Source organism: Manis javanica, chromosome 1, assembly GCF_040802235.1.
Source record: "Manis javanica isolate MJ-LG chromosome 1, MJ_LKY, whole genome shotgun sequence".
NCBI lineage: Eukaryota > Metazoa > Chordata > Mammalia > Pholidota > Manidae > Manis > Manis javanica.
Genome location: NC_133156.1, coordinates 85,551,169 through 85,577,945, shown reverse-complemented (window position 1 = coordinate 85,577,945; position 26,777 = coordinate 85,551,169). Strand labels below are relative to the sequence as shown.

Genomic DNA, 26,777 nt, shown 5'->3' with positions numbered 1-26,777 from the left:
ATTGGCTAAGATCTCTGATTTATGTAAGGCTGATCTGACAATCCAGTCTTTGAATTAGCTCAACTCTACTTAGTTAACCTTTGTAAACACATTGTATAGACTAAAAATGAAATGCCTGAAATAATCCAAATGCCCACAAGTTGAGGAATGCTTGGGCAACCTTCAATATAACTATGTCATAGACTAGAATATTGCCATTTAAATTAAAAATATGAAACAATTTAATTATATGCTAAAATCTACATGGAATTCTATTAATGCAAAAGGAAAGAGCACAGTTTATGCTATAATTAAGTAAAATGTGGTGTACATTGAAATGTACAATGAAATGCAGTACATTGCAGTACAATGAAATGTACTGCAAAAAGTAATATTTTTTAAATAGAAAGGTTAGATGGAGAATTTTGTCATAAAGCATTTGAGGAGGGGGAATGTCAACAAGTCAAGGCAACCAGCGAGCAAATCCTTGTGCTTGTCAGATTATAGTCATTAAGACCGCACAAATATTCCAGTTCTCCTCATGGACACATGGTAGGATTGTACTTCTCCCTCCTTTTTCAGGTCAGCAGTGGCCATGTGAATTCCTCTGGGTGATAACATGAGAAGTACTGTGTGTCATTTCTGTCAGATGTTTTAAGAATTATTGAGCGACTAACCATGTTTGCTTCACACTGCTTTGGCGACAGCTGGAAGCAACTTTTGAAATGTGGCCTTTGTCACTCTGGGTTCCTGAGTATCTACAACAAGCAGAGACCCATCCTGACCTGAAGGGGACATGTGTGTTAAACTGCTGAGGTTTGGAGGTGCCTTGTTCCCGGCCTCACCAAGGTTCATCGTGACTGATTCAGCAAGAAAAGGGTAATGCGAGTCTGATACCATCCATGAGTAACATTTTGTAAACTATAACGAGGTAAGCAATGTTTGTGTAAGCACAGAATTTTGGTTCTATAAAATGTCAATTGGGAGTATATAGTAGGGGATGCTCTTAACAGTAGTGCAGAGTAAGAACCAAATGTGTGTAGGAAGTAAGGCTGAAGAAGAGCATAAAATTAATGGTGACTCGTATATTTTATGCTTGATACAAAAATTGGTAATGCCACTGAGAGAAGGACTACATGAAGGCAGAGGGAAGAAAGAATATCCACTTTTGCATATAAGCTGTTAGCTGTGTCTAGCTGATGTCTGAAAATGGAAATCTGAAGTTCAGGAGATAGGCCAGGGTTATAGAGAAGAGGGAGAATAGAAAGCAGCCTCACATATACTATGAGCTCTTATTCTCCAGGTCTTTTACAGAGAATAGGTCCAATAATAATTACAATTTCACCACTTCATTGAGAAATCAGAATCACTAAGAAATTTAGCTGTCCAGATTTGGGAGCACTGTCCATATAGGAATTAACAGAAGCCCGAGGGAGATTACAGAAAAGAGCAAGAAGATAGTAAAGACTACATTCAAAAGGCATGCAAAGGAAACGGCACAGATGATCTTAAAACCAACCAAGAATACAGTGCTCCTGAGATCAAAGTAGGAAATGTCAGAAGTAATGGACTTCTGTTAATATTGAAGGCAGCAGAGAAAACTAACTAGATTCAACAACTTCAAACTACTGAATTTTGCCTTTCGATTGTTAACTTTTGGGAAGCAAAAGCTGGACAGTATTCAGTTGTTAATATACTAATATTCTGCAGAACATTAAACTGAACAAATCTCAAAGATGGGATATTTTATGAGCATTAGATCTCTTGTTTGCCTAAATTAAAACCTAGGGAATAAAATAAATACTACCACTAGGAATATTTTTTATTTCTTCAGATAAAAAAATCTCCAGCAAAGATGACCCAACAGATGTTCGATGAACCCCTTAGCAGGCCTAAATCATAGAGGTAAATTAATTGCACAAACTGCTCTCAAAAGGAATTTGAGTCTCCGGGCTGGTTTTGGTGTGCCAGTCGCCCATGGTCCTGGTGGGCGATAATGCTTAATGAGATGCATGGGATCCTCTGAATTATAAATATTCAAAGTGATCTTCAGGGAACTCCCAAATTAGAATGCACTTCAATAATTTAATTGAAAGATCATACAGGTGTGTGACTTAAAAAATCTGTAACATAATGGAAGTGTTGTGCTCTCACAAGATGCATTGAAGAACTTCAGGTCAAGGGCTCATCGCATTTCGAGACTTAGAGCAAGACAATACTCTTATAGAAAATGTTGATATTTTTCTCTAAGGAAAATAAATGCATTGATTTTATATAACCTAAGAGAAAATACTTTTATTTCTAATATTAACCATTGCGGAAAAGAGGCAAAATTTTAAGTAAGGAAATTGAACATCTGTAAATACATTCTTTTTCTAAAATTTTGATGGTTGTATGTTTTTGCCAATTTCTTAGATGTGACCAATAATTCTTACAGATACTGGGTTCTATTATTAGAAAAGAGCTTTGATTTACCTGTGTGTCCCATAGGGATTTCCACTCTGTTGCTTTGTACTTCATTACTTTTATTCTAAAAGAGCTAGTGAAAGCAAAACATCAAACACAATTTTACCTTATGAAGAATGTTTACAGCATGTATTGGACATAGTGAACATACCCAATATCAATATTACAAAATTCACTTAAAATACTTCACTAGAAAGTTATTAGCTGTCCAAGCAAAACTACATATTTAAATAAGCCCTGCTAGTCAAAGTGTATTCACTTTCATATACTTCAAGGAATAATGTCAACTGTATATTCCTTGAAACTAACAATGCACAAGACAATCGACTTTAATGTTAGAATATTTTGAACACTGTCTACCCTAATCATGTTTATTACAGAAATAGTTTATTTCAATCAAAATGTAAGTAAAAAAATTAAGCTGAAATTTTGCAATTAAGATAATTAACATTTTTATAACTAAGTTCCATGTTTTTTATGTGCATCCTGTTCTTCAATTTAAAAATTCTTTCCTTTTCTTAAATTCTATTTTAAAATTTAAGAAATTAAATTTCACTAAATTTTATTAAATTTATTAAATTTATTAAGTGACTAGTGTTAGTGGTTATCGAATTATTTTCCATCTCCAGGTCTACATGTAACTTGTCCTTTCCTTTTTGCTTGAGCTCCAATTAATGTGGAAATTCAGCAAGCCCTTTAAGGCTGTGATGTCAGGGTCCTTCATAGTGTCTTTTGCCCTTCTTTGAAATAACATATTAATGAGATAAAAACTATTCTTTTTTTTCTATTGTGACCATTTATAAGTATTAGTTAATTGACCTAGGGCCAACTATCAAAAATTGGCTATATGACCTAAAAGAGAAATGTCACTTTTATATAATTTTTATATATAACAGGTCCTATAAGTAGTCTTAATAATTAAAATAGTCAATGTCCACACAGTCATGTATGTATGTATGTTTGTACCTATCTGTGTCCCACTTTTTTCCAGGAAGGATTTTAGATCAGCCCAAATATATGGAATAAGCTAGAAATATTCAAATAACCTACAAAAAATAAGGATGGGCAATAATCTAACAAGGAGCAAGGAGAACAATAAAGTCAGATGAGTCACTGGAAAAGACTACATCTCTTTCACGGAGGCAGCGTAAGTGGTAACAGCCACAATGTTTGAAATGTTATGGAAAAGCTGTGTCCACTTGAAGAACTTGACCCTAGTGACAGATGGTGAACAGTAAAGCTATTCTCAACTTCCATCAATCATGGAAGAGAAGCTGGCAGTGCTGTAACACTCAGCCACAGAAATACATGTATTTATTGAGTATCTAGTTCTCCAGTAAATATAGTGGAAGAAATTCTGTTAAGATGTTTTCTTGACACATTTTTTTCCCACAGCAATCGACTGGTATTTTCTGCTCTACTCCTCAATTTACTCAACATGATGATTTCCCAGGGGTCATTTCCACAACACAGGAAATTCTTGGTTCTTGCTACCTGAATTTAGAAAGAGCTTAGATTTGTGGCTAAGCACATTCTAATTCACCCTTTATCACCATCCCCTTCAAAGGACATTTTCTAGGTGTAAAAATTATATTGGCCTATCAACAAGATTTATATCTTAAAATCATCATGAAGGTAAAATTGAAAATAGTAATAGTCTAAAACTTTTTATATTCATTACAGCAAGGTTAAGATATGGCTCCCAAATTAATTAAATGAATTTAGACAAAACTGTTCTCATTTACCTCAGTAAATACTTGTTTTCTATTCAAAATAGACCACCTGTATCAAGCTGATTTTTTTCTGCCAATAAGTGATAATATTAGAGTGGAAATAAGGTAAGGTTTAATTTTTGCTTTCTAATTTTATGTTTATTTCAGCTAACTACATAAAATAAATGCGTGTTTCTGTAATTTGGGGTGTTGCTTTTCTTTTTCTTGCTGTTACAAATTAGCAAATCTAGTATTAAAGTTAGAGATTCTGTATAAGCGATTTTCAAATTACATTGAAATACTTAAGAAATTTGTAAAATAGTTTTTTCTTCTTTAAAACAAAAAGGAGCTCCCTTATCATGTGATTAAAATGTTGTTTCTCTGTTTTCTTCCTCTCTCCATAATTTTTTTTTAATTAAAGTATCACTGATATACAACTTATGTTGGTTTCACATATAAAACACAGTGGTTCAACAGTTACCTGTATTATTAAATCCTCATCCCTGCTAGTGGAGTCACTATCTATTTATGCAGTAAGATGTTACAGAACATTAACTGTGTTCTCTGTGCTGTACTACCTACCATCTGCATGACCAACTGATATTGTGATAGTGAATTATTGTGTCCTTAATCCCCTTCTCCCTCCCCCAACACCTTCCCAAACCCATCCCCCTTGGTAACCACTAGTCTCTCCTCAGTGTCTATAAGTCTACTGCTATTTTGTTCCCTCTGTTTTGCTTTGTTTTTACACTCCATAAGTAAGTGAAATCACTTAGTATTTGTCTTTCTTTGCCTGGCTTACTTCACTGAGCATTATACCCTCTCGATCCATCCATGTTGTGGCAAATGGGAGGATTTCTTTTCTTTTTATGGCTGAATAATATTCCATTGTGTATATGTACCACCTCTTCTTTATCCATTCATTCATCTACTGATGGACACTTAAGTTGCTTCCATATCTTGGCTATTGTAAATAGTGCTGCAATAACATAGGGGTGCATATGTCTTTTTGAATAAGGGATATTGTTTTCTTTGGGTGAATTCCTAGTGTGGAATTACTGGGTCAATGAAATTTCTATTTTAAGTTTTTTGTGGAAGTTCCATACTATTTCCCACAGTGGTTGAACCAATTTACATTCTCACCAACAGTGTAGGAGGGCTCCCCTTTCTCCACATCCTCACCAGCATTTGTTGTTTCTTGTCTTTTGGATAGTGGCCATCCTAAATAACCAGTGTGAGATAATACCTCATTGTTGTTTTAATTTGCATTTCCCTGATGATTAGTGATGTGGACGATCTTTTTGTGTGCCTGTTTGCCATCTAAATTTCTTCTTTGGAGAATTGTCTGTTCAGATCCTCTGCCCGTTTCTTAATTGGGTTAGTTGTTTTTGGGTGTTGAGGCATATGAGTCTTTATATATTCTGGTTATTAGCCCCTTATCAGATGAATCATTTATGAATATAGTTTCCCATGCTGTTGGATGCCTTTTTGTTCTGATGATGGTGTCCTTTTCTGTACAGAAGCTTTTTAGTTTGATGTAGTCCCACTTGTTCATTTTTTATTTTGTTTCTCTTGCTTGAGGAGACAGGTCCAGGAAAAAGTTGCTTATGTTTATATTCAAAATATTTTTGCCTATGTTTTCTTTTAAGAGTTTTATAGTTTCATGACTTACATTGAGGTCTTTGATCCATTTCAAGTTTACATTTGTGTACAGAGTTAGACAATAATCCAGTTTCATTCTCTTATATGTATTTGTCCAGTTTTCCAAACACCAGTTGTTGAAGAGGCTCTTTTCCCCATTGTCCCATTGTATATTCATGGCTTCTTTATTAATTGACCATATATGTGTGGGTTTATATCTGGGCTCTCTCTCCATATGTTTTTTAAATGCACATAACTTTAAAATTATATATATATACATATATATATATATATATATATATAATTATATTTGGCATCTAATTTTTTACCCAGAACTCATTTCTTAGAACATAGAGTTTCCATTGATATCAAGGTTAGTTCCACCTTTTTTGAATTATATTGGCTGACTCAAATCCCTTTCAGGATAGAAATTATTGCTTCTCTAACCTCTATTCTATCCCTTCTTTCATACTCAAAGAAATATAAATTATTGAAAGGCAGTTTTGAAAGTCCTGTATTCTTGCAGAGAATGCACCCCTTCCCCAATCGTACTAATCTCAGTCACCAGCCATAAAGAACATTCCTAACAGATACATAGGTTGGAGTTTAGGAAAAGAACAGTCAATGTGGGTTACAGCAAATGGGAGATGTAAGACCCAAGATGAGTGTGAAAAGATGAATAGGTATTGGAGATATGAAAGGAATGGAAAGCATATTCTAGAGAGACAAATGTGAGCTATAACTTTGAAGTGAGACTAACACAGATGTTTGGATTAAAAGAGACTGTTCTGCCTCCTAGGGAGACGAAACATGGAGTGATGGGTTGTAACAACCAGGTACAGGTTGCATGTAGTGAAATCAAAGAATGCCTGAAGGACCCAGCTTTCACTGGTTCCTTCAATTCCAGAATAAAAATAAAATTAGTGTGAATCAATAGTTTTATCTCTCAACCTCCTACTACTCACCCAAATGTTAGGGAGCACAGAGTAATTGGATGACAGAAACAAAAGAGACTGAAAAAAAAAATCAGTCTGAAAACTAAAGCTACTTAAAAAATTGCTGATCTCTTTCTTCTATAGCTCTATAAATTCTCAGAAGTCTTCAAAGTTAGACGGCTTCCTTGAGTTCTGCCTAAACAATATTAGAATAAGGATTGGCATACCAAAGTAATCCAACATGGATCATAATTTTCAGTGGTTTCTTGATGACCTTACGAATAAAATTTAATGTAAAATGCAATGTGTTTAAATAGATAAAGGTGCAGAATGCGAAAATTATGAGGGGGAAAATTCCTATCTATTGACTTTCTAATCATTCTTATTATAACTGTGTTCATATTAGCAGCTTAGTATTTGCATAACTCCTCCCAACACATTAAAGAACACTAAGTTATGGGATAAAATAGTTTTTCAGAGGGCCTCATTTTCAGACAGATACCATAATATCCTGTGAGGAACAACTGAAGCTTTGGCACAAACCATTGGCTGATATACACAGTTTTTATTCTTTGTTTTTATTTTGAGAACTGGATTGTTCACTCTTTTTCAAAAGCTTCTATGAAGATTTCAAAATACTCACCAATGTTGTAACATATTTAAATTTGGAAAAAACACATGGATTATTTTCTTACTTAGATTTATGTCTAGAGACACAATTATCTGAATAGATATGGAATATATGTCTATATCTGGTGAATTCTAGCAGTTGAAGATCTGCTTTGGGTAAATGTCTTTTTTTTTTTAAAAAAAGGTTTATCTCCAAAATACCACACCCAGGTACATTCTATTTTATTTTCAAATGTATTACTCAAAGACTTAAAAAAAGCTATCCACTCAACTTTTAAGATAAAATTATTTTAAAATGTCTATGAGCTTAATGAGATATGACTCAGTAACAATGTAATAATGAATAAGTTATTATACAAAAAAAAAAGAAAGAAAAATGCAGGCACCTTCTTATTTCTCTTGGAGTCCAAACTCAGGAAGCCCAGTGGACCTGAAGGCTTGCCCAGCCCAGGTGCAAGGGCTGCACTCGGCGCTGCCTCCTTGACCTGAGCCCACCCTCTCTCCTGCCCATGGCCAGCACGAGACTGCAGCTGTAGGTTTGAGGTTTCTTAAAATCACTGCTGCAGTTTCCATACAGCAATTACTAATAATGGCTAAATTACTGGCATTGTTAGGTGTTAGGACACCATGCTGAAACAACTTCTAAGCAAAACATATTTTATTCTACTGCAACAAAAGCAGATAAACAAAAATGAATGTAATAGCATTTTTCTCTGCAAAAGGATTAAAGTAATTTTAAAGCATCTTTAAGATTCCTATCAAATTATTATCATTATCCTTATATCTATTTACTTCTTCAACTCAGCAATATATCTATCATCATCCCTCTCTTTCTTCTATCTTACAAGAAAGAACTGTGTATGCTCTCTGGTTAACAATGCTTTAAATCAGCATAAAATTAGTGTGGCTTACTTTATTCACTGATTCAATCACATAACACACATTTATTAACCATCTCCCATATACCAAACTCTTTTTCTAGCAGTTGGGGATTCAGTAATGAATAAAAAAGACCAAAACAAAACCAAAATCCCATCCCTCAGGGAGTTTATATTCAGCCAGGACAGACAATAACCAAGCTACATGCATAGACTGTGCTGCCAGTGTCAGCATTAAAAAATGAAGCAGAGCAGGGACCATGACAAGGTGGAGGTGGGACCTGTTTGCAGACAAAAAGAAGGCCTTTCTGAGAAAGCATCTTTGGGTCAAGACAGGAAGGAGATGGTAGGGTGGTCCTGCAGTTACCTGCCGGAGAAGCAGCCAGACTTCAGATCTCTGAGTGCAAAGCCCTGCAGAAGACAGGATGTGTCCAGGGTTTATGTTTTTGTGTTTTATTGAAAAGAAAGGACAAGGTGGCAGTAGTAGGAAATGCAGCTAGGGAGGGAATAGAGAAGGGTGCACATTAAATTCAGCTTCAATCTTCAATCTTCTGGAGGGCAAGATAAGAGCTATTAGAGGGCTTAGGGCAGAAGAGCAGTGGATCTCATGGCTTTGAAAGAATCACCCAGCTTCTCCACTGAGAAGGGACTGCAGAAAGGCCAGGGGTACCCACAAGAAGGCCACCAAGGAGACTGCTGCATAATAAACCAAGGGTGAGAAAATGCTGCCTCGGACTTGAGTGGTGGCAGAGATAATGGCAAGAAGTGATTAGACTGGGATGTATTTATATTTTGAAAAAGAGGCTGAAAGGATCTGGTAAGGATGGGATGTAGTGGGAGTCATCCAATATGGATGAAGGCAGTCATTTCCTATTTTATTCTTATTATTGTGATTTTGTTTATGATTACTTATTAGGCAATAAGCTGAGTGTTCCATGTATAGTATTTCATTCAATTTTCACAGTAAAGCAATACAGCTAATAAAATATATACAGTCCTCCTTAAAGAGAACACTGAATTTTAACATATAGAAAGAGATATGCCCAAGGTTACATAATGAATAAATAACAGAAGCTGGATTCAAATTCAAGGTTCTCTGTAGAAACTTGTGCTTGTTCTACTGTAGCAAACTCTGTCTTTATATTCACTTACAAATAGTTTTAAATAGCATACATTTCTTTCAATTGTAAAGGTAATACATAGCTATTCAAGTTTTCTGTTATAAAACTATACCTAATACACGTGTAAAATTTTACCTATTTGAAAAATGACCTGAATACTATAGTAATTTAAAGAACTTGTAGACATTTTTTAAAAGAATAAAATAGGAAATGAAAATCTCCCTGACTGCCTCCATCCATACTGAAAATTTGTACTTAAAAAATACATTCTGCATCCATCTAGCTGCTTTTACAGTCTTTCCACTTGACTGAATCTAAAATTCAGGGTCAACTTTGAAGCTTAGGACAGAAAATAAATCGATCCAGGCCACTGGGCATGGTTTTAAAAGACAAATCCAGTGCATGCAGTGAGGATTAGGAAGCAAAGAAGCCTCCAAGTTGAAGCGTGCGCAGAGAGTGGGGCTACACGCACTGTCACTAAACACTGGGAATTATGTCATTTTTACTCGTGTTCTCTGAGATGGTGAAGTTTTATGTGTTGGCTTGGCTAGACACACTCGTCAAACTGCTTATTCAAATACTAGTTTAGATTTGTTGTAAGGGTATTTTGTAGATGTGGTTAACATTTACAGTCAGTTGACTTTAAGCGAAGCAGACTATCCTCCGTCACGTGGATAGGCTGTATCCAATCCACTGATGGTTTTAAGAGCAAGCGTGAGGTTTCCCTGAGAAGGAAGAAATTTGCCCCAAGACTGTAATATAGAAATCATGCCTGAGTTTCCAGCCAGTTGGCCTGCCCTACAGACTTCAGACTTGCCAGCACCCACATCTCAACTGCCAATTCCTTAATATAAATCTTTTCGTTTTATGTATTTTATACTTTTATATGTATACATACATATTCTTTTGGAGAACCCTGACTGATACACTCTCATTTTCCACTTAATATACTTTCATTGCTTTTTCTTTTTTAAATTGTAATGCTTTTTCAGTACTTGAGCATAACATTAACTTGGGTTTCATTTTTTTGTTTCTTCTCCCAATATTCTAAAGGTCAGCAGCAGAAAATCAAACTATTAATTGAAATGACATCATGAAATTTCGACAAACATTGAATTAGAATTTGATTTACAGCTCTGGAGTTATTTTCAACATTATTATTGAGGTGTTTCTAAAAGTTGAATTTTTAATGCTGTAGCAACATATATGGAAAGATCAAGTTACTTATTTTTTTCAAGCTTAAAGTTGATTAAATTTGAATGCCCATTCTCTAATAGTTTAAATGTAAAATTATTGTTTTCACCACATATTTTTTCATCATAAAAATTGCTTTAAACTCTAATAGATAATATCATCCTGAGGTAACCTAACTAATGATATTATTAAATACTCTAAGGAATTTTCTGGGCAATGAAATTTAACATGACTGCCATTTTTTAAATATAGGAGAGGAGGATTATAGTCAGCAGCATCTAAGAAATAGAGCTGGATAAATTTAGTAGTTTCTGTAGAAACCAACAATTAAAGCAAAGTGGAAAGATTAGTTCAGCACAGATAACGCATATATACAGTTTTGGCAAGCATGAGAAATATGGTTATGCACGTGAGAAAAAAATGAAAGATATGGTTACATTGATATTTTAAAAGTCACAATATATAACACCATAAATGTGATTATACTTTAATATGACTGAGATATGCCTCAAGTTTATTTCTCTATGATCAGATTCCCAGGGCCTCACAGGAATTTTTATAAAGTAACATGATAAATATACCAAAGTGTAGGAGAAAAGCTAAGAAGACAGTTAAAAATGACAGAGATGTTATAATGGTTACCCCCTGTTGGCTTTACTGATCACAGACCTACTATTTTCCCCTTTTCTCTTCCTAAGAAATATCCTGATTCCTGTTTAGATTCTTCCCCTCAGCCACTGGGTTCCTAAATTGAGAGAAAGTAAAAATTAACCTCATGCCCCAGGGGAGGGTCTTGATGGGCTGTTTTTTCCAGGGGGTGGCAGAAGGAATCTAAGCGTGTACAATTAGAGTGGACATCAGGACTCTTGCTTTAAAGGCAGGGGAACTAAGGTTGTTTCCTTGTCATCCCTGGACAAGGATAAAGATGCATACAGCCACAACAGCTGCTGGCAGGCATATCACTACCAAAAGGGAAACCATGTGAAGGTGAAGATAAATTTTATACCACAAAAGAGAGAGCAGAAAGACAGGGGAAAGAAAAACAAAACCAGGTTTTTAGTGACTTCATACTCATTCTCAATTCTGTGAGCCAATAAAATCCCTTGGTATTTAAGCAACATTAAATTGGCTTTTCTGTTATAACTAAGAACATCATGTCACAATATATAATAACAGTTTTTAGAATATATGCCTTACTTGGTATTAACATTACTACTGAAGAAATATCTCCAAGCTATACTATGAAGAATTTTAGTTATTTCATGCATTCCTGACAACAAGATTTAATGACTTTTAACTGTTCCTCTCAAGTCCAGATTTATACTTTTGGGGAAAGATGATGGAGTTTATAACTATACCTACATTCATGGGTATATACGTAAAGATATAAAGATATTATTTTTCCCCTTCTGAGTTTAATTCTTAAATATAGAATTCTTAAAGTTGTCTAAAGATAAAGATATGGAGTATATAATTTCCTAAATTCCCTACAGGTTCCATGATGTTCACTAGAGTGAAGTTCATCTTAGCAAAAACATGAAAAAAATACTGTCTATATATGGTTGAGATTTAAATAACAACCATTTTCCTCACAGTTCAGCATCACTGCAACTCATTTATCAATAAGGAAGTTTTGTTTTATATAAAAATAAGTAAGAAATATTTGGTCTTTTTACTAATGTCTTAGTAAATTGACTGAAGCTAAATCTTTAGAAGCAATGATTTCGTCCCTATTCCACTGAGAATCTATACATAATGACTTTTCTCTCTGTTAGAGATTGTAGCAATGAACTTTTGGTCCTTATATATTAGGTTTTATGTTTATGCCTACTCAGCATATATATATATATATATATATATATATATATATATATATATATATGAACAAGAATTTATTTGATATAATAATTAGAAAAGTTGCTCCAGGCATTAGAGGGAAAATGTGCATGTCTGTATAAAAGAAGAGGAAATTTGTAACAAATGTAAAGCAAACAAGAAGGAGGCTGTGAAGCTCTGCTTCAGACCCCGAGGAAATAAAACGCTAAGATCAGAATGCAAAAGCATTTCTTGTTCATTAGAGAATAATATAGTAAGAGATTCCATTTCTAAATGCATGAGTTGTAAAATAATTGCGCATAGTCAGCTGTGCAGAAATTAAACTCCACAAGAAAAGAGTAGAGATTTAAAAAAATCCATAGCACAGCTAAGAAAATCACAAAATTCAACAGAAACAGAAGTAATGCCTTTATAGAACTAAAACTGAATATTTCAAAAGTTAGAAAAACATCTTAGCACTCTGTGTCCTGTGTTTAGCTGCACAAATGTATGTTTTAAACTATATATATGTCCATGTTTATTTATAAACCTGTATGTAAAACTATAATTTTAAATCTTTACTACTGCTAGCCAGTGTTCTATCATATGTGTAGACTGTTAGTGTTCTTAGGTATACTTCCTTAATGACCAAACTGATCATTTAAAACATTAAACATAATAAAATATTTAGAAGGAACTAGTGAAAATGCTGAAGCTCTCGTGTGGCAAATAATAATTAACTTCATCTCTGTTGGGCAACACAGATGTCACAGTAAGTCCATTAAAAACTATTGCGTCTGTTTAGTAGCCTCTATCAAAACTATCAATTAGGATCAGATGTTAATAGGTCACAAATGAAGTTTTACATTTAAGTAAATTATAAAATTTCAACTTTATAAACATATGAAGAACAGTATGGCTTTTGTAATTTACTGTTTAAACATAGCTGATTATTAAGAAGATTTTACCTTTTATATTCATCTGAAAATTCTATTTTTTTTCTAATCATGGTATTTTGTTATTATGAGTTAACTCAGCATTAATAGCTACTTTTAATAAACCCAAACTGAGTCCCTTTCTTTGATATTAAAAAAATAACAAAGCAATTAAAAATTTCCTCTCAGGAAAGAGAAGAAAAAAAAATTTAAGCTTTCCTTACAAGCTGGTTTTGTTATAGCAGGTAGGTAGCCAGATATGAGCAGGGAAGTGGCGGGATGCTTGATTACATTCTACACATTCTGTGCAAGCTGGTCCCCTGGGCTGGGGGGTGAGGGTGCAGGTAACAGACTGGCCCAAACTGGCTGGTTCCATTATGAGAAGTTGACCTTGACTTCATCTCAAAATATAGTATACACTCACTAACATAGTGAAAATCACAGCTCCCCATGCATGACAGTTCTGAAGGGAGCCATATACAGTAAAAAAAACTTCTAGACATGAGGGTGGAGCAAGCCCAAACTCCAGGGAAAACTCCACCTGTTCCCTCTGAAACCTAATCTCACTTAGTGAATATTCATCTCCCTTCACATAAAAAAGGCTCCCTATTGTTTTCTGGGTGCAAGCCCCTCTGGGTCTGCCCGTACCCCCAATTCCCAGTTATACACTTGTCTTTTACTGAATTGTATTCTCCAAATAAACTCTTAATGCTCAATGGCTTTTTTGCATGCATTTTTGAATTCTTTCTTGCAATTAGAACAAGAACCTGTCTCCAGGGACAGTATAAACAAAACACAGTAAATTGTGATTTTGATTAATTTTAGTCCCTGTATAACTACAAGAGCTACCCTGTGTCATTTCCTGATTGATTTTGATCCCATTTAGTAGCATTTTCCATTTCAGGACCTGTTTTAATTCTTACAATGATTTCATCAATTTGATAAATAGATGGTATTTCTAGAGAGGTAAAATAATAGCTAATAAGATAAAGTAAATGAAGAGGAATAAGGAAATTTATATGAGAATGAGCCTGATTTGATATTCCTTATAGTTAATAAATTAAATTTTATATAGATTAGTTCACTTGTAGCAATTTGATAATGTAAATAGCTTAATACAAAAGTATTGGTATAATCAGTTTAGGAATCTTCTCTGTATTACACAATTTAAATAAAAGATAAATGAAAACTGGACTTGTGTAACAGAAGGGAAAGCAGCCACTGACTTGAGTGTTATTTTATGAAATTTAACTTTAATATAGTGTGATCATCTTTCAAAAGTTGTAAACTGATTTCAAAGTTGTAAACTGACTTGTATTTTATACCTATAGATACACACACACACACACACTTTAATATTTTTAAATCTTTGTTTCTGAAGGCATACATATTAGATCAAATTTTGATGAGTATAGTAGCACAGTTCTGAGACTGTAAGGGAATAACTGATGTAATATCAAAAACAGATTCTGAAAAAGAGTTCAAAAGAGTTTCCAAAAATTATTTGAGCAATAGTAATACAATTGGATTATATATATCACTTTCTAAAGGTGACTCATTTGTAGGTACAGCATCTATTGTGGCTGCTTTAAAAATATGAGTTTCATCATTTTGAAATTATATCTTGGGATACAATCTAGTTTGAAGTAATTTCTTGTATAGTTTATGGATATGTTTTTATATTCATTGGAAGATGTTTAAATACATGAAAAGAATATTCAACAAAGATATATAAAAAGAAGCTTCTGGTAGGTGTTAGGTGAAACTGCCCTGGTAATGCAAGTGCTGAAGAACACCTTCCTCTAGGCTAATGAAGCCCATCAGAACACTCAGGGCTGAAAATGATTAACAAGTGGATGCTCCATATTCAATGAGGGGATACACCCCCAGGAGGAGAAATGCATATGTGATATATTATGCACCCCCTCTACATATCAGCACAAAAAAGGCGCTTATTAAAAACACTTGTTTTTTGCATAGCAATTTAGAGGTTCAAATCAGAGAAATCAGGCATATTTGAAAAAACAAAGACAGAATAAAGAATAAAAATACTGTAAACAAATTGTATGGGAACAGAGTGGAGAGATCACTTATTTGTCTTAATGATGGCAGTCATAACAATTCTAAATATAAAGCAAATTAAATGTACTCTATTGTAAAGAGAAAGCACAATCATTTTGCATTATAACACAAATAAGACACTAATATCTCAATTTTCACAGTCATACTGTCTGCCTTCCTGATTTTTTTCATACTATGTTATTCAAGATAGAAAACTTATTTTTTAAAATAGTTCTGAACAATGAGAATATGTTATTATTATTGAATTATAATTAATCCAATTCTAGTTTTCTGTGTGATAAAAAAAATTAGATTTGTTATACAATATCCATATGTTGCAAACATTTAAAAGAATTACTATTCAGTAGTAGTATCCACTAGAGACCAACACCTTTAAATAAATCATGCATAGATTTGTTTTTAAAAATAGTCATTTTTAATTCATAATTCATATATTAACAATTAGAAATTAGGAGTCTGTGAATACTTGACAGTATAAAAACACCTCCATTTACTTTATTATTTCTTCTACTATTGAACTTTGAAGAGCAGTAGATCTATTAGAAACATTAAAATTATTTAAAGAAATTTATGTACTTGAAGGAGTTACTGTCCAATTATGCTGTGTATCTGAAGGAAGAATATGAATCTGATAAAGATATCATGTGGGGACATAGTGAAAATTTAATTCAGGTACAATTTTTGTGGAAAATGAAAGATTGTATTTCAATGATAACCTAGAATAGAGAAATTAACAGGAAAAAAGATAAAGGAGGACCACAAAGTGAGTCTGAGCTTGTACAAAATTATTCTAGATAAATTCTGCTGATAGAAGACAAAGAGTAAAAACAGAATATTAATCATATATTAAGTAAAGATATTATGGATAACTCTTTAAATATATATATTTATATGTCACTGAAAAAGACACAGAACAGTAATAAATATTCAATTAAGAAAAGTAATCAAAAAAATTGGGGACAAGACTTACCAAAAAGGACTAAAAAAATCACAATCCATTTTCCACAAGTATTAATATTGAAACAGTCTCTACAAATCTTATGACACTTTGTCAAAAGTTTTAATGCAACAACACAATAATATTTTTATTATGTGTAAATTTAAAAGGAAAACATTTGTCTACCATTGGCAGTTTTTATACAAAAGGGGTATCCACTTTACTAAATGACAAATTTTCTCAGTTCATGTAATTTGTATGTGAAATTACTTAGTTAAAATATTCCTTATAAGTACATTGGTTCTATTGCAAAAATCTGTTCTTAAAGCACAACAAAAACATCTTGTCATATCTGAAAACAAAATATTTTTAAAACATAATTTAAACTATGATGCTTAGATCACTCTAGACTAAAATAAGTATTTGGAGAAGAAATGTTCAGTTGCATTTACCAGAAGACCTTCTTAGTAAGCAAAGAAATTATTACAGTAGCTTTAGAATAGAAAGTTTACCAAGAAATAGTTATATTGTACTTAAACATTAGATTAAAATTAATCTTCATAAAAATATAGTAATTCTTTTACAATGGCACCAAAATTGCCTGGTAGGCAGCACAGAAAGAAGTGACATGTAAGAGTATAAGAGGAATGAGACTGGACTAGTTAGAAATGCATGGTGCTCTCAAGGACTGACACAGAGAAAATTCAATTAAGGTTAACAAATACAGTCTTTGGGCAACCCTGTTAACACAAAGCCTCAAGTCAGGGCAGAAGGTGAGAAATTAGGCAGAGGTCACTCATTAAAACATGAGTTTCCTGTTAAGTTACGTGACTAGGCTTCTCCTAAATAGATACACAATACTGACTAGGGTGGGAGAAAATGATAGGGAGGTCTTATCATCCAAATCAGGTTCTAAACTATTATGAAAATGTAATGTTGAGAGTATCTAAATCTGTGATTCCATTACCAAAGCAGTACAGTTGTAATGAGTGTCATGTACTATGACATCTTTGATGTTATCAAAGATGCCTGTAAGATGTCTATTTCATTTTCTTCCGCTGAAGTTTTGATCTCTGAAATTACTCTACAGGTAAATGTCCCCATCTAGCTTTGGAGGGAGACAGAAATGAAGAGGTCTTTTCCAGTTGAAATAAGTTCGGTATATGAACTGAAACAACTTTACCTTGTACCTGAGTTCCAGTAACTGGCTAGATTCTCCACTGCCTATAAAATCAAGCCCCATTTTGTCCATTAGTTTCAGTAACCATTTTCTTTCCTTGTCTCTAGGCATAAGTCCTTTCCTCAATTACAGTTGACCATTAAACAACATGGTTTTGAACTCTTATGGGTCCACTTGTATGTGGATGTTTTTCAATAAATATACTGGAAAACTTTCTGGAGATTTGTGAAATTTGAAAAAAAAATTCTCTAGCTTAGTTTATTCTAAAAATACAGTATATATAATACATATACAAAAAATGTGACAGTCGACTATTTATGGAAACAACAGTAGGCTATTAGTAGTTAAGTTTTGGGTGAGCTAAAAGTTATACATGGATTTTCAACTGCATGGGGGTTCAGCACCTTTAACCCCTGCATTGTTCAAGGGTCAACTGTACTTGCCTAAGAAAGAATCTAGTGCTGAGATCTTCTCGGGACCAGCCTCTATCAGCTGCATCTCCTTTTTTCATGATGTTGCATGACTGTTAGCCTAGGCCTTTTATTCATTGCTAGTCATATTGGCTGTGCTGCCTACCTTATCCTGATAGGTGTGTCTGGGCTTTAGGCTCCCAGTATGTCTCTTTGACCCATCCCTCAGTCCTAGAATCATGCTGAAATGACCATGCCTTTTCTACTCTCTCCATTTTTCACAGTACTTAGTTCACACCTGAGCCTGTGCTTGATAAATGCTGATCAGGTCGATGAGGAAAAGAGTCAGGATGCCAGGTTTCAGTATCATTAAGTTACAACTGTAAAATGTTTTTAAGTAAAGAGAGTGTTTGAGGCAAGATCATGAATTTTACTCTTAAACGTAACTGAATATCCTGTTCAAGAAGTTACATGTTTGATAATACAGTATGTTATCATGAAGGTCATAATTTCTGAAAACATATTTTATCATTTTCCTTTTTTCATTCTGATTTTACTATTTTTCTTCATTTTACTAGTTTCTGCTATTTTTCTCAATGTTTTTAATTTCCAGCTTTCCTTCCTCTTTAACATTGATGTAATATTTTGTGTTATGTTTTCCTCTGTGATAGTCTGTTTTCAGTTCTTTTCTCTTTTTATTTAAAACTTATTACCAACATCATTTAGTCTGGGACAGCATAGTGGGTCCAAGAAATAAAAAGCAATTAAATGAAACAGTTTTCTGGTAGAAATCATAAAAAATATATACTTCAAAGTATTGAGTCTCCATTGTTAAGGGCATGAAATTAAACAGACATAATGTATACAGCATAAGAACTTTACCTGCTGAAGTTGGCTCTTCTTCTTCTGATGCTTTGATAAGAGGAAAAGAAGAAAGTGGGGACAGAGAATGGGAGACAGGGAAGGGAGGGAGAGGGAAAAGGAGAAAGAGAGAGAAATTGAGATTGAACATAAATATATTTCACATTTCCAGACAATGACCTCAAGTCCCTGACTTGCAGTTTTGTTTATACATTTGAAATCTGCCTTTACATAATTAATGACAGCTTAATGGATATTCACATTAACTTAACATTTATATACTCATACTTTAAAACTTGTATTAGAAAAGATCATTCAGTTGTCTGAATTTTATTTTCCTTTCCTTATGCAAAAATTGATCTTATTTATATCTTCTAATGATCAAACAAAAGTTTGACTGTCAAAAATGACTTTTACTTCCTCTTTGAAAACAGAAAAGTCCCACAGAGTGGTGATGGTAGAGTATTTATATTATGTAGAGTTTATATTTTTAAACAGAATTATTTATAATAATTATAATAATTACATTCAAACTAAAATGAAATAAGATGGGGAGTGCACACAAACACACTCAACGTATGTGTAACACACATCTGAAGATTCAGTAATGGAGATTCTGTGGGTAGGCCACAGGAACTCACATTTTAAAAGTTGACTCCAAGTGGTTTTGACACAAGTGTTCTACAGCCCACACACGTATAAACGAGTATTATAAAAGAAGAGGCCAAGATGTGAAAACACAGTTTTATGCTAACACAGTGGTTCACAACCCTGAATCAGTATCAGAATGCCAAACTCTGGCCCCAGCTCAAACCAATAAAATCAGAATCTCTTTCAATGGTATATAACTTGTAGCCAGGATTGAGATATTACGAAGTAATATCAACATAAGGTGACATGAACTATAACTTAAAGGTGAATTATTTTGATTCCTATTTTAAAAGGACAGAATTTTTGAGAGTAGCAAGACTCCAAGGGTAACAAGCCACTGCTGCACATGTTGGGGATGGAGCCCAGTGGTTATGAGCAAAAAAAGTTGATCCGAAGCAGCCTCATAATTTTGCCTAGAAGCCCCCTTTTTACCTTTATACTAATAGACATGCTCTATGAGGAGGTATTTCCATTCTGTGCACAAGTACAGCTTATCCAGAAGAGTAGTGCTAAGTTACATGACTTTAGCCAGTATATTTTATTTGATTCATGAAGTTTTAAAATAAAAATTTACTCAGCCGAATTCCTTTATAAAGGAACTCTGTTCCCAGGTGATTCGTTAATCAAGGTATCACTGTATAACTGGGAAGTGGTCTACACCCTTTCCATTAAGGTTATTTACATATGCACAGAGTACACATTAGACAAGCTTACTTTGTGTCCACACAGTATTTGCCTCTCACACTGTTTGGCTTGGCACATAAAGAAATGGAGACAGCAAACACTAGACATGCATGACGTGGAGGGCATAAATATTTAAAAACCTGTTTGCTGCTTTATCATGTTCAAAATATATCATAACATGCTCAAAGAGGACAACTGTTGGTAGCTTCCAGGAATTTCCTTTTAAGAAAATACCATCGGGGCCTACAGAAATGCTGACTTAGATGAGTCATTGTTAGCAAGTGTCTGAAGATTCAAAATGGAAAAGAAAAAAAAAAACTTACACTTACGGTTGGTCATTTTATGTGGTAAACTCAATTTATAAAGTTACTGATGAAATGAAAATTTCATAGACCAGGATACAGAGGTTCAGAGTGACTGAGCAATTTGTCTAAGCTCAATTTGAATTTGAGCTCATGTGAGTGTGACTTCAACACCAAACACTTTCCACTATGCCTTACCATCTCCCAAAGTCCCAAGTCAGCATCTGCTGACAACGAGGGAGAAAGAGAGAAAGGGTTATGGAACAGTAACTGGCCCAATCTTAACGTTAGTTGGACTTAAGCATAAGGAAAAAATAAAATGGATGCAGGGGCTGGGGGAGAAATCCCTTTAAGAAATAAGGATCTCCCTTAGAAATTTCTTCAAATCCCTTATAATCCAGGGTTAGACATTGGTAGGTAAGATCTACCTACCAATATGGTTATTAAGCATAGTTAATGTGGTTAAACAAAACATCCTAAGCATGTGATGCCTAAGGAATAAAGACTAGAGATGCTAAGATTTATTTATTCCTCTCTTATATACAGGTTAGCAAGAAATTTTAGGAAAGAATTAGCAAGCACAGAAGTAAGGACAATTCCAAATTCATAGAAGTCAGCAATCAGAACATCTTAAAACCAAAGCCTCCTGGGCAAGTAGTGCACCAGCCTATACTTAAGCCTGTAATATCTGAAAGATCTTTGTAACAAATTAACAATATCAGAGTCAGTAGGTACACAGTCTGTACAGAATTATATTTCTATGCAACATTTCCATAGTGGTGGCTCCTCATAATGTGTATCACTAACAAATATTTATACTATTAAAATACATACACATACACACACCACACACACACTCTCAACAAAGGTACATACATAAGAGTTAGTATTAGTATGAATTCACTGTTTCTGTTAACTCTGGCAAAGAAGGCTTTGTAGGCTAAGTGTATACTACCAACCAAAGCAACATGAACAACAGGTGGCGGCTAGAGTCCCTGAAGTACAAACAGAATTAGTGGCCAATTTAGGGACCTTTATGTGAAATAAGTATCACAGAAGGTAATGTCGTGCTACCCAAACCGCTCTTCACTCTTCCCATGCGCCTTTTAGAATTCATGAAATCATTCATGAATTCTGTGCTTGCATCACATGCAAGTTTTCTATGCTTGCATCACATGCAAGTTCCTCTAATCCTGGAAATTAAAAACACATGCACCCAGCAAAACAAAAATAAACAAGTAACTCTGCATCAGCCTGCCTGGTTACATTGTACAAGAATGTACCATCCTGGTGATGGTAGGAAAACAGGCAGTAAAATTAGCTAAATTCTGAATATCAGATATATATTTATACTGTTTGTGGTCCTCTCATTGCCCTTAACAGAATCATGCTGGATGTCTGATAAAATGCCCTCGATTTACTGAATTTGAATTCTGGGTGTCAGCCTAGGTTTCTGCATTTTTAAAAGTCTTAGCAGGTGACTGTTATGTTGAGAATTATGGCTCTAACCCCTCAAAGTCTGTTCAAGTGGGAAAGAGCCATCAGTCCTACTGTTAGAACTGTGGCAATAAATTAGCAGATTTACTGGAAACCCTTTGCAATATATACTGTGGTTGCTTCACCAACTTTGATGCTCTTTTTCTAGTAATGTCTCCAGGTTTATTTGGGTATCTTAATCCCTTGAGAGAAGATGACTCTTCCTTTGGATTTAGGATCTATATCTCAGAGTTAAGTAAATCTTTTTCCTTTTCCCAGCCAGTTATTGGTCTAGGTAGGTATATGACCCATCTGGAGACAATGATACATAAGGCCAGGTTTGTGTGTGTTGGAGTGAGGAGAAACTGTTGGAAAGGAGGGTTCCTCATTATTCTAAAAAATGACTGGAACTCTCTCTCTCTCTACTTTAAATAAATAAGTTGGTAGACATCTTGCAACCAAAATGGGAGACAGCTTTAGAAAAAAGCCAATCCTGCTCAAAGGCAAGTGGGAAAAGAAAAAGGAATTAGATCATTGATGATATTGTTGAGCCACTGAATCATATCCCAACCTAACTCTAGACTTTTAGTTTTAAGGAAAAATACTTCCACTTTATTGTTTAACTAGTTTTGGTTGTGTTTTCTCTTTGCAACCTAAAGACATTCTGCTACAACTGTAACCAGTTTTGTTGTTCTATTTAAAATACAATAGAATGCAAAATGAATTAATTATCTCTGAGGCACGTGATGATCTGTCTCAGGCTCTGCTTCCAGAGGGCAGCTGAGTTTCAGTGCTTAATTTCCATAGAGGATTGTTACCACCTTTTGTTACAATAAACTTACTCCACCCATTTTGAAGTTGGTCACTGTTTTTTTCAGGACAGCCTGCCAGTGTACATGCTCACATACTGGGTTGGTGCTTGGAAGAGGAGAATAGGGCATCCTGCACGCTTGCCTTCTGTTCCTTCTTTCCTTCCCTTCCCCCGCCCCCCTTACCTTTGCTCCACAGGATCAGCTGTCAAATGCAGTAACTATCCAAATCCAGTGAACTGTGTATTACCCCCAAATACATATAATATTAGAAGACACATACTTCTTCATTGGACAGGCTCTAGTCTCTTTATATGGTCTCAACAATTCCTGTATCTCCTGTTTTGTCTTATCCTTGAGTGTTTTAAGTAAACTTTTGTAACTTGCAAATTCCATCCATTCAAAACAATTCTACACCCAGTGTGGCTCGCCACCAAAAAGGAAAAGCTCATTAAGAATTACATAAAATATATTTCTTAGTATATTATAATCTATTTTACATATGGATGTTATTCAGTTCATATTGACTTAGGGATCACTTTGTTTGCTATATTATAAATCTAGTTAATTGTGTACCAGATATGCCTTGCAGGTATACAATTATCTATGTAATAATTCATTATTTCCATAGACAGAACAAAAATATATCCTTGTACTCTGACAATATTTTATTCAACTGCAATGATGCTAAAATAACATTGATGATATTTATGCATGATTATTCTTGCCTGCCCAGATGTTAAATGCTATTAAGTGTGTGTGTGTGTGATTACATGGCAAAGAGTAAATTACCATTTCAAATTTGTGAACTCTGTCATTTTAGGTAGGCTGTGGAGTTGCTTCTGGAGGTATTCAGGGAAGTATTTAGAAAGAGATTTTGGGTTATATGGTCTTTGTTTTAGTGTTTTTGTTGATTTGTTTGTTGTTGGCCAATGGCCCAATGAGGACATGCCTCAGGACTTAAAAGTTGTCGCTTCCAACTTTTTTCTTGTGAAAGCATGAAGATGAGTGTTAGTCTTTCCTGGGCAGAGACTTTAGACAGCATAAAATGTAGTCAACTCTACACTCCCAGAACTACGGAATATTTGGATCACAGTGAGGAGCAGCAGACAATGTATTAGCACAGAAAATGTTCAGAGAATCATGAAGTCTTCTCTATCAGTCTTTTGAATGCACTTTGCTTCCTGTGCGGGATTTGGAGGATGGTATGTCTTTGAGAACAGTTTATAATATGTAATACATATAATTATGTGTACATGTAGTTGGTATGGAAGTATATACTTATTTGTATGTTTATTAGTCTCTTCTATTAGGAGTGTCATGAGAGCAAGGCTGTGCCTTTTTGCTCTCCATTATAACTATGGTTTTCAGAATAGTAGCTACAACACTGTAAGGTTCAATAAATATTTGTCAAAAGAAAGAAAGAAAATAAGCATAAATATTTAACACAGTCCTCTGTGTTATTCAATAAAATGCTTCATTAGGCTATGATACAAGATTGACCGAAGAGAAAGCCTACATCTTCATCTATGTTTTACTTATATAAATCTCCATATAATAACTTATATAACTATATACAGTCACATAAGTAAGATTTTCTTTCTTGGGGCAGGAGAAAGAAGTAATGGTTAAAAAGACAATAATTGGCGCTGCTACAGCTGTAGCTGCATTCATCCCACCGGTTCCTGGACTTGTCATGGGAATGAAGAAGGAGATATCTAAGCTGGCCTGTGCATACAGTAAAACAACAAATTTGACTGGATCTATACTGTTGGAACTCAACCAAGAATTAGGAGAAGTGCAAGTTGTAACACTTCAAAATCTTACAACTACAGACTATCTACTGTTAAAAGAACATATGGGATGTGAACAGTCCCCAGGAATGGGTTGTTTTAATTTGTCTGATTTCTCTCAGACTGTTCAAGTTCAGTTGGACAATATCCACCATATCATAGATAAGTTTTCACAAATGCCTAAGGTGCCTAACTGGTTTTCTTGGTTTCACTGGAGATGGCTGGTAATTATAGGTCTGCTTTGGTTATGTAACTGTACTCCCATTATGTTAATGTGTGTGCACAATTTAATGAGTAGTTTAAAACCTATACATGATGAAGTTACTCTACAAGAAGATATGTCAAAGAAATAATCAATCTTCCCATGTTTTCTTCCATATGCTACTTCTATAGCTTTTCTTCTTCCTTCCTAATTACAACTCTTTAGTAGAATTCGTGCCTCATATCGAAAATCACCGAGTATCATAATTCGTCCAAGTGGTAAAGATACCTCAAGACAAATGCTGGGCATAGAAGCCACAGGGCATAAATATGCAAAGAAGTAAAAAGCTAACCTTTTCAAACAATATTGCTTCTCTCTCACTTACCAACTTTACAGTTCCCTGTATGGCCCCGGAAGATGACTGGTTAGCCAGAGACGGGTAAGATTCCCCAAGGGAGGAACAACCTAAGACAGGCATAGTCGCAGGGGGGCCATCAGGTGAGAAATTGAGGATCAACAGAGGCGAGGCTTAGAACCTCACCCCCTCTGTTCTGAGAGAAATCTTCTGCATCCGTGGATGTTTTATTGCCCTTGTCTAGCTTGGATTAACACATAGTCTACAGGCACACACCTGATCATCTACATTTGCTCTCTTACAACACTAAACTATGTTTTCTACCTTTATCTTGCATCTACCTACCACTACTTCAGCATTTTATTAAAAATAATAATAATGAGAGAAATGTGGTATCCACATATAAATCAAGTATAAAAATCAAACGAATATTCATATTTGAACTGATTGTTTATAGTTCATAATGCGTGATCAAAACTGAAAGTTTCTGTGATGAATGCCCTTGTACTGTTCACCATGTAACTTATTCACTATGTAAGAATTTGTTCTCCACGTAAGAACTTGTTCGTTATGCTTCAGAAGATTGGAGACTGACGAAAATTAGGCTTGGGGTGGATTAATGATTGTTCATTGAGCATTGACTCCCCTATACAGAATTTTATTGTTGTTAACAACCATTTGATCAATATGAGAGATGCCCTCTCAAAAAAAAAAAAGTATAGACTTCCAATTGTAAAATAAATAAGTAACTGGGATGTAATGTATAGCATAAGGAATATAGTCAAAATATTGTAACGACTTTGTATGGTGATAGCTGGTAGCTAGAATTATCATGTATATAAATGTTGAATCATTGTGTTGTACACCTGAAACTAATGTAATACTGTATGTTAACTACCCTTCAATAAAAAATAATTATCTACAAAAAAAAGAAAAAAAGACAATGATTGCTCTAACTAATGACCACTGATCATTTCATGAAAAACTAAATCTGTCATTTTAAACTAACTCAAAAAGCATCAAACTACAGTTCATAATTAAGTAGGTTCATTAAAATGAAACCACAAAATGCACTTTCTATGTATAATAGTGATATAGCACACAAGGGTTTTTTTACAAGTCACTTACACAATGAATCAAGTTAATAGCAATTAGCAGTACATTTGTGATTGTCTCATTTTAGAAAGAGGTACAAATGGGGAAAATAATAAAGAATGAATGGAAGCTTTGATTTCATTTTTTGCCATTGAGCAAAAAAAGTACCAGAGTACTAGGAAGCTGGGAAGTAATACAAGCAGCTAACATCCATATCCCAGTTGGTACTAAAGAAACTTTGGGGACATAATTAGGACATATTTTCCTACTTAAAGGAAGCCCTGAAGATACTTAAGCTAGGTGATTTGACATTGTTTATTCAGTGTGCCCTTCCTCCCTATCCAAATCCATCCCATCCTTGTAGACAGAATTTAAGTCTCACCACCCTCAATTCTTATACTTTAGTCTCCAGATTTATAGTTATCCCTTCTACCCCCCCCCCCACCCCACTGGCTTTTAAACTGTAATTTAAAGCTAGTTCTAAACAAAATGGCAATGTTTTCCAGTCTTGTTTCCAAGCTGGACATTATCCATTATCCTTCTTCGAGGGCAACGGTTATGTTTTAATTTTGTACAGTGCATATAATTGATACTTAGTAAATCGTTTTGGAGAGCTATCCAATTTTAGAGTTGA

General features: G+C 34.4%; 1 protein-coding gene across 2 annotated transcripts in view; it reads right to left on the bottom strand.

Annotated features, from left to right (window-relative positions):
* EDIL3 (EGF like repeats and discoidin domains 3) overlaps positions 1-26,777 on the bottom strand; it is a 388,593-nt gene that overhangs the window by 218,803 nt on the left and 143,013 nt on the right. The window contains exon 3 of one of the 2 annotated variants that reach the window (XM_036998532.2): positions 18,798-18,827. The exons of the other annotated variant lie outside the window; for it this stretch is intronic. Within the exon in view, the coding sequence (XP_036854427.2) occupies positions 18,798-18,827 (30 nt within the window). The remainder of the gene's footprint in view (positions 1-18,797; positions 18,828-26,777) is intronic. 2 annotated transcript variants of the gene reach the window in all.